Raw genomic sequence first — 15,977 nt, 5'->3', positions numbered from 1 at the left:
TTTAATGTCCCTTTGCTGCTAGCTGAAGATAGCAGTCATCTAGCTCTTCAGATTATGAATGCAGAGCTGAATGCAGCAGAGTCTAATGCGCTCTCCTGAAAGAGATGGCACTGCATGGTGTACCGCAGAGGGTCACGTAGGAGCTGACACCGGCTGTCTCCGCAGATAAGACACAATGTATGAAGCATAACGGTTTCCCTGGCACATTCACAAAAACATATACATTCATCCATAAAAACATCCAATATAAGGAATTTTGCATAGTACAAACCTCAGGAATGGCAAATATACTCATCATTGCCTTAAAGGTCAGATACAGCCTATCTGCATTATGAATGAGCGCTCAAAGATTAGTCTTCATGGGTCCATGTATATTCATCAAGTTTCATGGCATTTACGTGATTTTTCTTCACATACTGTATAAAACGAGAGTCAATATTAGTTTGTGAAATGCAGCATTGTATGCAAAGAACGCTGCTCAGATCTGGCATATCAGACTCTCTAATAAACGTTCTATCTATTCAGATGAAATGGTATTAATGCTACGTCGAACTAACGAGGAATCAATTGCTAATTCAGTGGAGGCACTGAGGTTGAATGCGGTTTAAGGGGGTTTTAGATGAGGGTAATGGCCAATTAAATGTTGCTATAAATGTTTGACTGTCACCCCACACAGGATTGATCCGTCTCCGCTCCAGCCCATCTCCTAGACTTCAGGGAGTAAAGTACATCCTGAACGTAACAGCAACAGATGATAACGCCTCCGGTGGGCCGCAGTCACTCTCCGCCATTGCCCAAGTCATTGTAGGAGTTGACGATGTAAACAACAACAAGCCTGTGTTTGAAAAGGTACAGTGCATATTAATAATCTATTTGTTGTATACATGTCTGTATATCATTCCTATGCATTTCTGTTTATTCACCAGTTATCAAATTATCCATCTGTCCGTCCGTCCGTCATCACACAAAGTTTTAAGTTACATTGAAATAATAATTTAGCAATACTATTCTTAAAAGATATACTGAAAAGATCATTCATTCATACAGCATTATTTTTTTCATGTAATATCTGTCTTGTATATTTATATCTTCATTCATTCTAATGATATAAATAATATATAAATGAAAAAGCTATCGTATATACACACACACATAAAACACAGGGCCTAAAATTAACACTCACCAAGTGCAAGTAAAAATGGCTGTTGGCAAGTAAATAAAACGGTGTCAATCGCCAGTTGGCCAGTACATTTTGTATGAATTCTAACAGTGCAATGTTATGAGCCCATGACTGTGAACAAACATGTCTGGGGATAGTTGACGGGCCAGCGCTGCAGCGTCACTAAAGTTTAAGCCTTGCCAATTTAAAGATTCAAGCGCAAGAAGACGCAAAAGGGAACTCAATCCATTACTCGCACCCTGTGTGGAAAGTCATGTGTGCACACATCCGAAGCGCGCGCTCAGAAAGCAGTGCAAATAATGAATAGAGCTCTCGTTAACATCATCTTGCACTTGAACGGACAAATTCACACAAGATTATGTCAAAAAAGCCTGCCCCCGCAAGTATCCTAGTAAACATAGTCAGTTATGGCTTAAGTGAATGTAAACAGTAGAAAGTAGAAAGACAACACGTGCAACAGTATCAGTACATTGGATCTGCACATTAGTGTGAAATCTTGTCCTTATAATCCTCCTGCTGTCTGTGTTTTTAATGTTAATCAAACAACAAAAGACGTGGAAAAAAATCACTCACTGCTCTTGACTGAATATATGTTGTATCTTCAATAAGGATTAAACAATGTTTATACAGTTAAGACTATCCAGTATCATTTTACATTTGATGACTTTATTCAATGATTCTACTGTTACTTGTCTTTAATATTTGTATTTATTTATAATAGTTAAGCTAGTAGTTTTAACTGTGGTATCAAAATTGGAATAGAGAATTGTGATTTTTCACTAAAAATGTTGGTGTTACAACTGGTTGTTTTTGCAAAATCAGTTCCTTGGCCGGTAAATTTCGCCAGCCATTGGCACAGGTATGGGGAAAAAAGTTATTTTTAGGCCCTGCATAGAATAGCTGTCTTCCTTCTGAACAACCTTTGCATCAGGAACCCGACTATGACACCTTCAAATGCTGTCTCTCTTGGTCTGTAGGTTTTGGAACAGAGTTTTTGTCTTTTCTCCCTCTCTTGCATATTCGCTGTATGTATTTTGTGCTTCTTTACTTTACTTTCCATGTTATCCACTCCCCCTTTTTTTCTTTTTCCTCATGAGATACTATTAGCAGGGCAACATGGGCTGCTGCTCGATCAGCTGAAGACTGTTTTAATTAAGTGTTTGAAATATGTGCTGAATCATTATGGGTCTGCTTGATTCTTGATGTCTCCTGTAAATATGGGTTGAGTGCAACACTGGAGATGTTTAGAGGATATTTAATCTCCCCAGGCTGCACAGTGAGGTGAGGTGATGCTTGGCCATGGGCCGATGTTTAGTACTTAAAAACTTCTCTACAGGTCTGTGGAGCATTTTGTTTGAGTTTCTCTTGGCAGGGTGTGAAGTAAATTAGCGTCCACTGGGACGCAAGATATCTCTTTAGTTTTTGAGCCAGCGCGGGGAAGCTAAAGTGGCAGTTCTTGCTCTGCTGAAAGACCTCATAGCTAGACTTCTCAAAACAAAATAAATAAATAATTTATGTATGTATATATATAAATAAAAAATGCCACTGTTCAGCTTCAGATATTTTAACCCCATTCTGTTTTTGTACTCATTCTATTCTTTGCATGCTTTCTATTTTTTCCTGCCTTTCTTGCTTCCTAGAATACCTTTGTATGATCTTTTTAAGGATTGAAAAGAGTTGTGACTAAGAAGTGAATTTCATTGTTGTTTGTTTTATAAAACTCCCACCTGAACCTCTTTCCCATTCCCCCGTCATTTCTGTGTTCTGAAATATCAAACCGTTCCCGTGGATCTGTGAACATCAGAGGCTGTGGATCTCCACTGAGAAGTTATCTTAATTGTAGACCCACAGCATGTGTGTTTTATTGCCAGGTTTCAGGAGGTCAGTGAGATGGACTCACGAGTGCTACGGCGCTTGATGTTTCCACTTCCGACCTTATGGGATTTCACGCTCACCTTACTGATTGAACAACACAGAGTCAGGCGCCGGGCTTTAGCTAGCTGCAGGATGAAAGACCATCACAGACAGGACCGGGTCCCTTGTTATTAATTAGGTGTCAGAAGTGGCCATCAAAGGAGAAGCTGTTGGACTGATTTGGGAATTTTCGCCATGTGTTTTAAACTGATTTATTTATTGTATTTGTTTTCCCAGAGTCACATCTAACCTCAGCTATCCTAAGCTGAACAAAGTAATGGAGAGGCAGCGCTTTATTTTTTGCGATTACGCACACTCACACACACACGCAAGGATAAAGAAGGTGTGTGGGTGGTGGAGCATGGCTGAATTATCAAGGCTTATTCCAGACGTCTCCACAGATTCAGTGGGATGGAATTGATTCAAGGGCGCTTCAATTATAAAACAGAGATGAATCTCAACATAACCATAGAGATAAGTAACACAGTGGCCCTCAGAGATCCTGCTTTTAAAAGTCTGTTGCCAAATTTTGACTGGAGATGCATTTGAGACGCATTTTTCCATCAGGTGTAAACAATAATGCATCTCGGCTGGCCACTTGTGATCTGGTCCGTTGGGAGACATCTTAATAGTGTAAACAGCCTTATTATGTTTTGTTTACCCTTTTCTTTAACTGTTTGTTTTTCTTTCTTTTTTTTCCCTCTCACAGTGTGCAGAGTATAAGGAGAAGGCTTCAGTTCTGGAAAATAAGCCAGCAGGAACATTTGTGCTGCAGGTCCATGCAGATGATGCTGATGAAGGAGCCAATGGAAAAGTCACGTATGGTTTCATGCATAAAGACAGCACTATTCCTGCCTTCAGCATTGAACCAGAAACAGGTAACGATTCAAGCACACTTATTCAATGCTCATTCATGGTTCAGTGTATACCCAATTACTGTACTAAGAGCATGAAAGTAGATGACTCCATTGTCATCGGATGTCATTTGAGATAAGTCACTGGATTTAAAATTGAACTTTTTTTTTTGATGGGGTAACTAGTTAACAACCTTTTTTAAATATGTCTCATTAAGCACTCTCTTATAATGTCATCATCATCATCTTGTCTCCTCTCTCTCTCTCTCTCTCTCTCTCTCTCTCTCTCTGTCTGTCCGTCTGTCTACCTTGAAGTATTTTCATGAATTCTAACTTGAGTTTAATTCACTTTAATCATAGCCTTTCAAAACATGCCTACTCTCAAAGAGAGAGAAAAGACCGTATTTAAATGTGTCGTGTCAAGCCTTCTTCTTAAAGAAATGGAATGCTTTATGAAATGGAACTGTTCATTGGACATCAATCATTGTGTCTTTTATGGAGGAGAATAAAGAGAGAAAATAGGAATGGTTTGCAGTGGGAGAAACTTGCGGCACGTTTGCAATGACTTCTCAAATGCAAATGGGGAACTGTTGATAGATTTGACTCTTTGAACTCAAAGTACAAAAATGAAAGAATATTTCCCACAATACTGCTGTGCGTCTAAGTAATGTTTTTTGCTTGATTTCAAAAGATAATTTTGTTCTTTATTATATAAGATTAAATGGAGATGTAGCCTTACTGTGACGCATAATAAAGGCAACTATATTGAATTATTTGTAGCACTGTGGATTTTTTAATTTTTTTATAATAATAGAATAGAGTCTATTGGTGAACAGAATCTCCATGGTAACAGAGGTACTATTTCAGGTGTTATCGTAACTGCTATGAAGTTTGATCGGGAGAGGCAGAGGGAGTATGCAGTAACGGTGACGGCCACGGACCAAGCGGCGGACCCCCTCATAGGCATCTGCCAACTCAACATTCTGATCCTTGACGAAAATGACAACAACCCCAAATTTGAGAACTTGCGCTACGAATGTGAGTAATAAGCAACTTATTTTCAGCATCTTTTATGTTTCATACCTCTTGAATTGTACAGGACTAATAAGTATAGGCACTAAGTATAGTTACGTATCCATGTTGTTCCAAGCTTCCGTTTCCTAGCCAGGTGCTTTATGGGAAGATTCCAGCAAAAAAAAGAAAGAAAAGAAAGAATGTCCACATCAAATACGAAAATAAGACGTGACAGTCATTCACAAAACACAACCACTAAAAAGTTATCTCTGTTCAGAACAGTTCAGATCAGATTTATTTCAACGCATTGTAGCTGAACAGTATAAAACTAGAACACATGCCTTCCATTTTCATTAAATTCAGAATTCTTATGCACAACTCATGCTTTTCCCTATGGCACTTGAGGGGTTTATTATATAGTATCTGGACACAGTTGCATAAACAAGGCCACTATGTTAAAGAATAGGTCACCAAACATTTTGAATTTTGTCAACATTTACTCAACCTCATTTCCTTCCAGACTCAAAAGGCTTTATTTAATCTTCAAAAAACAAATTCAGATATTTTAAATTAAACTTATTGTTTCGGTTCTTCTTTTGAAAGTTCAGGTAACCAAAACTTACAAAAGATTAAAAAAAAATGTAAAGGCATTGTAAAAATAAATCCATATGAATCGAGTGCTTTAATCCAAGTCTTCTGAAAAGATAGGGTTGCTTTATATGTTTCGACACACATACAAACACATACAGTATGGTAAACACGAAAGTGATGCATGAAAAACCAATGAGGTTTGCATGCATGAGCTTTCGTGTTTAGCATATGTGATAGTCTCTGTGTACGTGTATTTATATGTAAAGAAAAGCCTAAATTAAATCTCTTTATCAAATAAAGTGATTGTATCTCTTCATAAGACTTTGATTAAAGCGATAAAGTCATATGGATTTGTTTTATGACACCTTTATTACTTTTTTAAGTTTTGTTTTCAATGAAGGGATAGAAACCACTCAGGTTTCAATTAATATATAACTTAATTTGTGTTTTGAAGATTTTTCGAAGTCTTATGAGTTTGGAACGACATGAAGGTGAGTAAATGATGGCAGTTGTCAGTTTTGGGTGAACTATCTTATTATAGTTCTTAAGTGTCTTAAGAAATAGTTTGACCTCAAAATAGTTTTTTTTTTTTTTTTGTATCTGACTAAATGTCAGACCCTGATGAAGGATCTTAAAGAAATAAAAAAATAGATAACTGACTTGTAAGACATGAATTCTAAACTTTCACAAGAAGTTTGTCCTCGTCCATCGATGTTTTATATGCATGAGCAGTACTAGCTCAGTCCAATGAGATTTCAGTGTGGGCGGGGCTATGTGTTGGGACATCACATAAATTAAAACCAAGCAATCTTCAAAAGTTTCTTGTTGCTCTCCCATATTCTTAAAAAAAAAAGAAAAAAAGAAACTAACTAACATGAAGGAGATTGTCGTTATGCTGGTTTGTATTGGTTTAGCCTAATTTTAGGTGGTGGACTAACTTCTGTTGTTGGTCGACCAGCATGATCTTTCTGATGAAGCTGGTTGATCGAAAAAGTCATTTTCCTTACATATTCCTAACACTGCATCACAGAATTATATATGAAACTGATTGATTAATTTATGATTATTTTGGTTCATATTGATCAAAGTGTCTTTCATATGCAATTTCAAAGATAGGATTGGTGGATATGACAGTTATCAAAGCTTTTCGTCTTCGCACCAGCAGAACAGTGTTTCCAGTGCATGTTAAATAACCGGTGTCTTCCCTCTAACAGACTTCTTGCGCGAGGACACCATGATTGGTACCAGTTTTCTGCGAGTGGCTGCACACGATGATGATTACAGCACTAATGCGGCGATCACTTACTCCATGTCCGAGGAGCAGCCGGAGTATCTGCGAGTCAATCCACTCACTGGCTGGATCTATGTAAACCAGCCTATCTCTCAGGTCAGTCCTGCTCCAAAAAGCCAGCTTGGGCTCAGATTGAACCGAGTGAAGTCCTCATGGTTCAAATGTAAAGTGATTGTGTGTGGGTGCTCCACATAGTCGAAGAGTTTTAAAAAGCAAGTTTCAGACTTGAGCTTTCTCAGGAATACTTTCCAGCAGAATGATTCATCATTAAACCCTCATAGAGGGCAGGAGTTTGAGGTGTGTGGAAAGAAATCCAAAATTGCATTTGCAACATGAATTTTATATAGTTCCAGTGTGAAGTTTTAAGATGCCGCATTGTGAATGATTTAGCAGGTCTACAAGAGTTTCTCACAACACTCCGCTCAGATGATATAGCGATGGTAACAAGGTATTTTTTGATTCTGCTTGTTTCTGTAAAGTTGATATCTGAAATGACCTTGCACTGAAATACAAAAGAGTTGTTTTAGCATTAATAATGGTTATTGATGGGGTGTTTGTGTGTGTGAGAGTAGGTGTTTCGGTTTGTATGCCACTGATATCGGACCACCTTTGACAAAAGATCTTTGTAACTGTATGACTACCAAGATCTTGTGTCATCTGGTGCATATGGTGACTTTGTGTTTCTCTGCGTTTGAGCGTTTGTATACATTCTTTGTGGGATTACAGAGAGTGGGCAAAAATTGTTTAGCTGTCATTTCACATCATTCTACATGCAGACGGCCTGCTTTTTCGAAGCAGATGTATGCATCTGCAGTGAGATGACAACAAATACAATGATGTATCTATCTGTTGTGTTGACACAGTTCCATTTAAAGGTCATCCTTGGTGTTGTAGTACTGGGATTGTTTAAATTTTTGGATGCCAAGGATATTCTGATTTTCTTTCCGGAGGACCCACTTCTTAAAAATAAATGAAGACAGCTTTGTGAGTGTGTATTTTAGTTAAGATCTAGTGACTGTCAATAAAAAAAATAAAAATAAAATAAACTACTGTTAATTTTGTGATTTCTGTTTTTATACACTTTGAAACAGCAATTCTGTCAGGACCACTATCATCAAATACGATTGACAGTTAGCATACAGTTTGAATTGGTAGTATGGTTCTGTTCTGGGCGAGAACTCCCTGTGCATCCATGCAGCCTAGCATGGATAAGAGCAAGGAGAGCAGCAATAACCCCCCTTAGGGTCTAAACAGAACAGAACCAACAAGAATGTATTGAAGATATTATTAATTTAAGATTTTAAAGTACAACATAATTTGAGAATTTATTCTGATTCAAGGGGAATCAGAATGCCATATTGACTGGACAAGAGGAGGAGCTGGGGATGGAGGAGGGTAATTAACTTCTGAGAAACGCGATAGCTGTTGATAATGCTGAAGGAGTATGAATATGAATACAGTCATAGGCGTCGTATTCCTATAGGTAGACGTGGGTCAGCTGATGCGAGCTTGACTAACATGACCTGCCAGAACTGACGTTACGCTTGATTATTATCAAAATCTTTAAATGAGTTAATTTTGTTAAAAGTATTTAATAACTTAAGCTAACATGCCAAATTTGACATCCCTAAAATATTTTGTAAAAGGTTGTTTTTTTTGTTTTGTTTTTTTTGTTTTTTTTAATTCAAATATTTCACCCTAGGCTCCAGTTTGAAAACCCTTGTCTTAGTATATTTACATTTTTCCAATTTTACATTGTATTTGACATGATCATCAATAAATGTGTTTGATTGTTTCCAGAGGACTTACATCAGCAGGCAGATCATCGCCACAGATGGAGGGAATCGGAGCAGTTCAGTCGAGCTGGCAGTCACAATCACTAATGTGAAGAATCAGCCTCCACAGTGGGAGAAAGACAAATACGAGGTCGTCATACCTGAAAACACTGTCAGAGACACTCCAGTTGTGGTATGTACTTAACATAACGCTGAACACTTATAATCTACTAGAGCTCTACAGATATGTCAGTTATGCAGATTTATGCCTGCTTTTTACTTCAATTAATAACAGGATCAAAACCATACAGGGTAAAAAGCTTTGAATTTCAGTGATTCCACAGATATTTATTACATAAGATGTAGATTTCACCAATGCTAAATATACTATGAATGCAGGACCAAAGGCAAGAGGCAAAATAAACATATAGCTTCTACTAAGTGATTTATTACTTTGGCCTTTGAGGCACACCTGTGAGGCACTCCATTAATTACTATGTCTTTTATGTGTGCATTGAAGGAATGCTATGATGGATGTGGATAGGTTTTAATCCCACAATAAGGTTGTGGGTATTCCTTGAGGGGCTTGAGTTCCCAGACACTGTCGACTTTACTGTCATTTACTGGCGGTTACAACTGACAGTTTGTGCTTTCTGCTCGACCACACAGTCTTCACACAGCCTGTCACAAAACACATCCACAAGTACACACAGTCACACATGTACACACACTCAAATAGTCCATTTAAAACTAATGGTAAAATGCTGTAGGATTTTCTATTTTCTTCTGCCAGAGCTTCTGTATCCCTAGCATGAATCATCTGATTCTCTGCTTCAAATTTTAAGGATGCTGCTTCATTACATGCACTATTTAGGAAGTCAGCCAATCACTGAGTCATTGGATAATTTATGGACATTTCCTTTTTTTTTTTTTCATTTTCATTTGGTTACAAATGCACTGAAAGTATTAATTTGCTGAATTTCCCGGAATACATTTATTGTCATTAAATCCATTATTAAGGCAGATGAGCATTTTATGAAGAGAAGCATAAACAAACAAAGAACTGTTCTGAGGTAAAGCTTGCTGTTCTCCTAGTTGATCTTGTATTTAAATGTTATTTGTGTTCTTGTTGGTATGGGGAGTATTTAATTGATCTGGTGATTTCTTTACAGTTGCCCTATTAACAGAGAGTTTCACAATTGTTATATTTAAAGACAGCGACTACATTCTCTTAGGCCAGAAAGAGAAGCCTTTGATGTTTAAGATGCAGATCAACCTGCTTTGTTCAGCTGAAATGTGTTTTTTTTTTTTTATAACATTGCTTAGTATTATTATTTTTAAATATACTAGTATAGTTATATGAATATATGAAATATTATAAAATATATGAATATTATATATGAAATTGGCTACTGTTCAAAAGTTTGTGGTCGAAAAAAACTCTTATGCTCAAGTCTGAATTTATTTGATAAAAAATACTGTAAAACAATAAAATTGTGAAATATTACAATTTTAAATAACTATGACTACTAAAATAATCTGGATTCTTTGATGAATAAAACGTTCAAAAAAACAGAACTGATTTTGAATATTACTTTTTTGTAACAGTGTTAAAGTCATTACTGTCGATTTTGATGAATTTAATGTATCCTTGCTGAAAAAAACCTGATTCATTCTTTCAAATCTTTCTGACCACACACTTTTGAATGGGTAGTGTATATATGAATATTAAACCAATTCTCCCCTGTCAGACTATCAAGGCCACTTCTCCGCTGGGTGATCCGAGGGTGACTTATAACTTGGAGGATGGATTGGTGCCAGAGAGCAACATGCCTGTTCGTTTCTACCTAACACCGAATCGTGAAGATGGCTCCGCCTCTATTCTTGTTGCAGAGCCCCTGGACTATGAGACCACACGCAACTTCATGCTCAGGGTTCGAGCTCAGAACGTGGCTCCTGTACCCCTGGCGGCCTTCACTACTGTTCACATAAACATCACAGGTAAAGGTCATCTACAGTATATGAGAGGTTGTCATATGAAACATGTTACACTTATTAATGGCAGTGTATATGTGTAGTATATTAGTTGACATGTCAACCAGAATGACAAACATTCCCTGGTGCCCCTATTATGCTATTTTAAAGGTTCCTCGTTTTGTTTTGGAGGTCTCCTACAATAGGTTCACATGCATCTATGGTGGGAAAAAAAAAACACTTTTATTTTCTCATAATATACATTGTGCATCGCCTCATTTCTCAGAGTCTGAAACCGATTTGTTTGAAGATTCAGCCTCTCTAAACCCCTCCTTTACGAGAGCCTACACTGCTGAAGACCATGAGCTGGCATTATGAAAATGTGTTGCAAACCTATGGAGGTTATGCGTGGTTGAATTTTTATAATGGTGACGTAGGGTTTATAACAGGAAATGAGACTGGAATTACTGATGACTCGTTTCAGGCAGTTCAGAATCTTTAATATGTCATGCACTTTGATCTTTAAAGAAATTGCAGACCTTTTACATTCACAAACAGCTGTATTACACTCTGCATGAAAGGTATTCAAAAACGCATAATATGGGCACTTTAATGTGAACTGATTTAGCTCAATCCAATTTAAAAGAGGTCTTTTTTTAAACCATTAAACATAGAAAGTTACTTCCATGTAAACCTTTGAACTCAGATCAGATTCAAAAGTACATTGTTCTGTATGCACAAGCAGGACTCAATGCATGTGGTTAAAAACTAAATTAAAATAAAGGACATAATGTAGATATTACATTGGCCAGAAACATCTCAACATGGCTTTGATGTATTCGGCAGAACTTAAATAAATGCACAGTGTTGATTATAATGAAATCCAAAGGGTAGCGTGTACGTGAAATGCAGCTCTTCGCATGCTTAGAGATAATATTCAGAATACATGCGACGCAAATGGATATTTTCTCTGAATTGCAGATTTTAGAGTACATATAAACATTACATCTATACAATTTGCTATTAGACTGAACTGATTCAAATTAACAGTGAACTGTGGGTGTAGTTCCTGTGGTGCTGTTGGTTTACAAGCTTGTTTACAAACCTTGTATATTTCTTAAAGGAACTTTCTTATTTCACATCAAAACAATTTACAAAGAAGTGTCTTTATATCTTTATACATTTAAAATGACAGCTTTTAATCTATCTTAAATGAGAGAAAATATGTTTTAATTCCAGTTCCTTGTCCTCATACTTGTTAATTTCTTTTTATAATCCATTCATGCTCTTAAGTTCTGATCACTGCAGAATGCGTCCTATATATATACACACAACTCTTTAATAGCCTTTATTTCATCCCACCCTGTTCGCCTCTACTTAAGTATTCCTCTGTGTTCATCTCTTCCACTGCAGGAAGTCTTACCACTTCCCCCTGTAATTTACAGAGTTTGCCCCGCAGTGTTAATCTAGCTCTCTCTTCATGGATGAACCCTGTGCTCTCCCCTAGTTATGACTGCTTCTTTATAATGATCTAGCTACAGTTGTAGTACTTACAAGATGTATGTTAATGCATCTGGAGTTGTAGGAGCAGGACACTTGCACCTGATCAGGATCAGTTCCATGATCTGAAGGGTAAAACATTATCGTTCAGCATAAGCCACGGACAAATAATTAATCTGTTCTGTTCTTTCTGACTTATTTACACCAGTGCTTCTTGCTCCATTTAAAAGTACAGCCAGTGCCGTGTTTGAGAGAGAGAGAGAGAGAGAGAGAGAGAGAGAGAGAGAGAGAGAGAGAGAGAGCAAAACGAGGGAGTGCTGGAGGGAGGAGGTTGTAATGGATTTGGCCTTCCTGTTTAATTCATGGTTTACGGCTTTGGCTGATAGAAAATTAAAACCTCAAAGTGCATCAGATGGTGATTAGTGTCTGGAATCATTGAACCCATTAAAGATCTTACCCTAAATTCCAGTGTCCTCATGTCCCTTCTGGTACTGAGAGAAGCACTTTTTAGAAGAGTAGTCTTGGTATTAATTTCCTCTTGAACACACAGAATCCACTAATGTAATAAGGCTTAGATAAGACATAATGTCAGAGTTTAGATAAGTCTGATTTGTTCTGATGGAAAGCCAGTGTTTTAATTTCCCTCAAGCTACCAAATGATATTTCTGCACTTTCATAGTCAGGTAGCTGAATCTCCACATATTTAAGATGCCAAACTGTTGTGTTAATGCTGCACAACAACAACAAAAAAATATATATATATGTAATAAAATGTTTTTGATTCGCATGAATACTGCCGTTCTCTGTAACCAAGGCCACATTATTCAGTTTCTTTGAATGACAGAGAGCCTAAGATTCATATCAGTGTTTAACAGACCTACAATAAAGCCATCAAAAAAAGTGTTTCTTTATGCAACAACCAAAGAAAAAGTTTTACATCAATTGTCTGTTTAGTTTTTGTAAAGGTGTTCAACCTGGGCCCACCGATATGGAGATGTTTTAATTATAATGTGACCGTGTGGCTGTCTGTTATTCACAGATGTCAATGACAACGTCCCGTTCTTCACCTCCTCCATATACGAGGCATCTGTGACTGAAGGGGTGGAAATTGGGACTCCAGTTCTCCAGGTGTCAGCCAATGATCTTGACCTGGGGCTAAATGGGAAGGTATGAAATTGTGTTTTTCTATTGAATTAGCTAGTCACCCTCTGTATTTGAATTTGTAAACACTGTACATATACACTATACTAAGCATTATGCTCACTGTTGAAAGAGCTGTAAAATTAGAATGAATAGAATCAGGATGAATAGAATACTCTATACAGTACACTGTATCACACTATGACCACCAAAACTTGCTTATTTATACTGATAAAACACTGACTACTGTTTATTTGCATTATTTGTGTCATATTTCAGTGGGAGGGCAAACATGATCTACTGTACGTCTTAGATTTATTTATTGTTTACATAAATAACATTCTGTACCGCATACATTCTGTTCAGAGATAAAAAAAAAAAAAAAAAACGTCTTTTATGTTCATAAAGGCTGCAGTTGATCAAAAAAATTCAGTAAAAAAGCAATATTCTGAGATGCTATTTAGAATAACTGTTTTCTAGTTTAAAGCTGCAGTCGGCAAGTCTGGCAGATTGAGTGGACTTAGCCAAAATTTTGAATGTTTACAACTCTCATGCCCCTCCCCCACTACCAACGAGCACCCGCCCATCTTCAGTGCATGTGTACCTGATTTTCTGTGAACGCGTCCGTCTCTTCAGCATCGATCAACACCATGGACTCGGAGGTAGGCTGCCCTGGCTAATCTATCCATAGATAGCAATAACCGAGAAATTGGAAGCTTGTTAGTAGATTTTCTCTCCGCCATCACGCTTCGTACAATCTTCAGGCGAACTTCAGGCGTGTCGTGTGCATGTGATATTGTAACGTGAGGGAGAGGGGATCTGTGGCGTGTGCACGAACTGTGATTGACAGTCAGATCTCACACCCCCCTGCGCTGATTGGACACGATGATCCGGGAGCGGTGGATTTTTGCAAAACAAATAACACGCTCCAGGTGGAGTTAGAAGCTCGTGTTTTTTTCTAAAACCAATTTATTTATGTTGTTCTGTCGGATTATAGTGTCGATTTCACTGAATATGATCCAAAAAAATTTGCCGACGGCAGCTTTAATCTTTTAAAGGGATGGTTGATTATGATTTGACTTTTCTAACTTTAGTTAGTGTGTAATGTTGCTGTTTGAGCATAAACAACATCTGCAAAGTTACAACGCTCAAAGTTCAGAGCAAAGGGAGATATTTGCTTTTAAAGAAATCGCTTTTTAAGGACTACAACAAACAACTGGTAGGGACTACACTACATTCCTCCCGGGTTAGTGACATCACTAACCCTAAAATGTACATAAACCCCGCCCCCTGAACACGATTTATAGATTATCAAGACAGAATATGCTAATCAATGACTAGAAGATAACTACACATAAACTACATAAATTGATCAACTAACCGTTCAGAAATGTCCTGTTGCTTCTACATGTTGTCACTTCTTCTTGAGTCTCTCCATCATTGTCTGACTCATTGGCTAAACGTTTTTGAATTGTTCAGTGCATGTGTGTGTGGGGTAAAAAAACACGAGCTCTTGAAGCTCCGCCCCCTGCGCCGGGAGCAGCGGCTCATTTGCATTTAAAGAGACAGACACAAAATGGTGTGTTTTTGCTCACCCTCAAAAAGTGACAACTTTAACATGCTATATAAAAATATCTGTGGGGAATTTTGAGCTAAAACTTCACATACACACTCTGGAGACATCAGAGACTTATTCAACATCTTGTGAAAAGAGCATTATACCACCCCTTTAAAATGTAATTTATCCCTGTGATGCAAAGCTGAATTTTCAGCATCATTACTCCAGTCTTCAGTGTCACATGATCCTTCAGAAATCATTCTAATATGCTGATTTGGTGCTCAAGAAACATTTCTTATTATTACCAATATTGAAAACAGTTGTGCTTTTTTTTTAGGATTTTTTTGATGAATATAATCTTCAAAAGAACAGCATTTACTTGGGATATGTTTTGTAACATCATAGTTTTATACCTGATCAATCACTTGATCAATTTAACGCGTTCTTGCTGAATGAAAGGTTTTTTTTTTTTTTAAGGTAGTGTGTTCTGTCGGCTGATTCAAAAGGGTGTGATGAAAGGTTGTGTTAGTATTTTTCTTCCCTCTCTTCCTTATAAGGGGCCTTTCAACAGCCCTCTGAATTGATACTGAATTGAAATTATGCCATTTATCATTCACATATATCATTATTTATATATATATACACTCACCTAAAGGATTATTAGGAACACCTGTTCAATTTCTCATTAATGCAATTATCTAATCAACCAATCACATGGCAGTTGCTTCAATGCATTTAGGGGTGTGGTCCTGGTCAAGACAATCTCCTGAACTCCAAACTGAATGTCAGAATGGGAAAGAAAGGTGATTTAAGCAATTTTGAGCGTGGCATGGTTGTTGGTGCCAGACGGGCCGGTCTGAGTATTTCACAATCTGCTCAGTTACTGGGATTTTCACGCACAACCAATTCTAGGGTTTACAAAGAATGGTGTGAAAAGGGAAAAACATCCAGTATGCGGCAGTCCTGTGGGCGAAAATGCCTTGTTGATGCTAGAGGTCAGAGGAGAATGGGCCGACTGATTCAAGCTGATAGAAGAGCAACTTTGACTGAAATAACCACTCGTTACAACCGAGGTATGCAGCAAAGCATTTGTGAAGCCACAACACGTACAACCTTGAGGCGGATGGGCTACAACAGCAGAAGACCCCACCGGGTACCACTCATCTCCACTACAAATAGGAAAAAG

At 37.5% G+C, this 15,977-nt stretch overlaps 1 protein-coding gene across 2 annotated transcripts in view; it reads left to right on the top strand.

Moving 5' to 3' along the window:
- The window catches only part of LOC307155437 (neural-cadherin), a 314,766-nt gene that overhangs the window by 210,984 nt on the left and 87,805 nt on the right, over positions 1–15,977 (top strand). For both annotated transcript variants that reach the window (XM_079866045.1, XM_079866044.1), the window contains 7 exons: positions 677–849; positions 3,804–3,972; positions 4,816–4,986; positions 6,768–6,940; positions 8,645–8,812; positions 10,371–10,620; positions 13,133–13,260. In XM_079866045.1, the coding sequence (XP_079722171.1) occupies positions 677–849; positions 3,804–3,972; positions 4,816–4,986; positions 6,768–6,940; positions 8,645–8,812; positions 10,371–10,620; positions 13,133–13,260 (1,232 nt within the window). The remainder of the gene's footprint in view (positions 1–676; positions 850–3,803; positions 3,973–4,815; positions 4,987–6,767; positions 6,941–8,644; positions 8,813–10,370; positions 10,621–13,132; positions 13,261–15,977) is intronic.

This window comes from Squalius cephalus (genome assembly GCF_949319135.1).
Source record: "Squalius cephalus genome assembly, chromosome: 3".
Classification (NCBI taxonomy): Eukaryota; Metazoa; Chordata; class Actinopteri; order Cypriniformes; family Leuciscidae; genus Squalius; species Squalius cephalus.
This window is presented reverse-complemented; position numbering and strand designations above follow the sequence as displayed.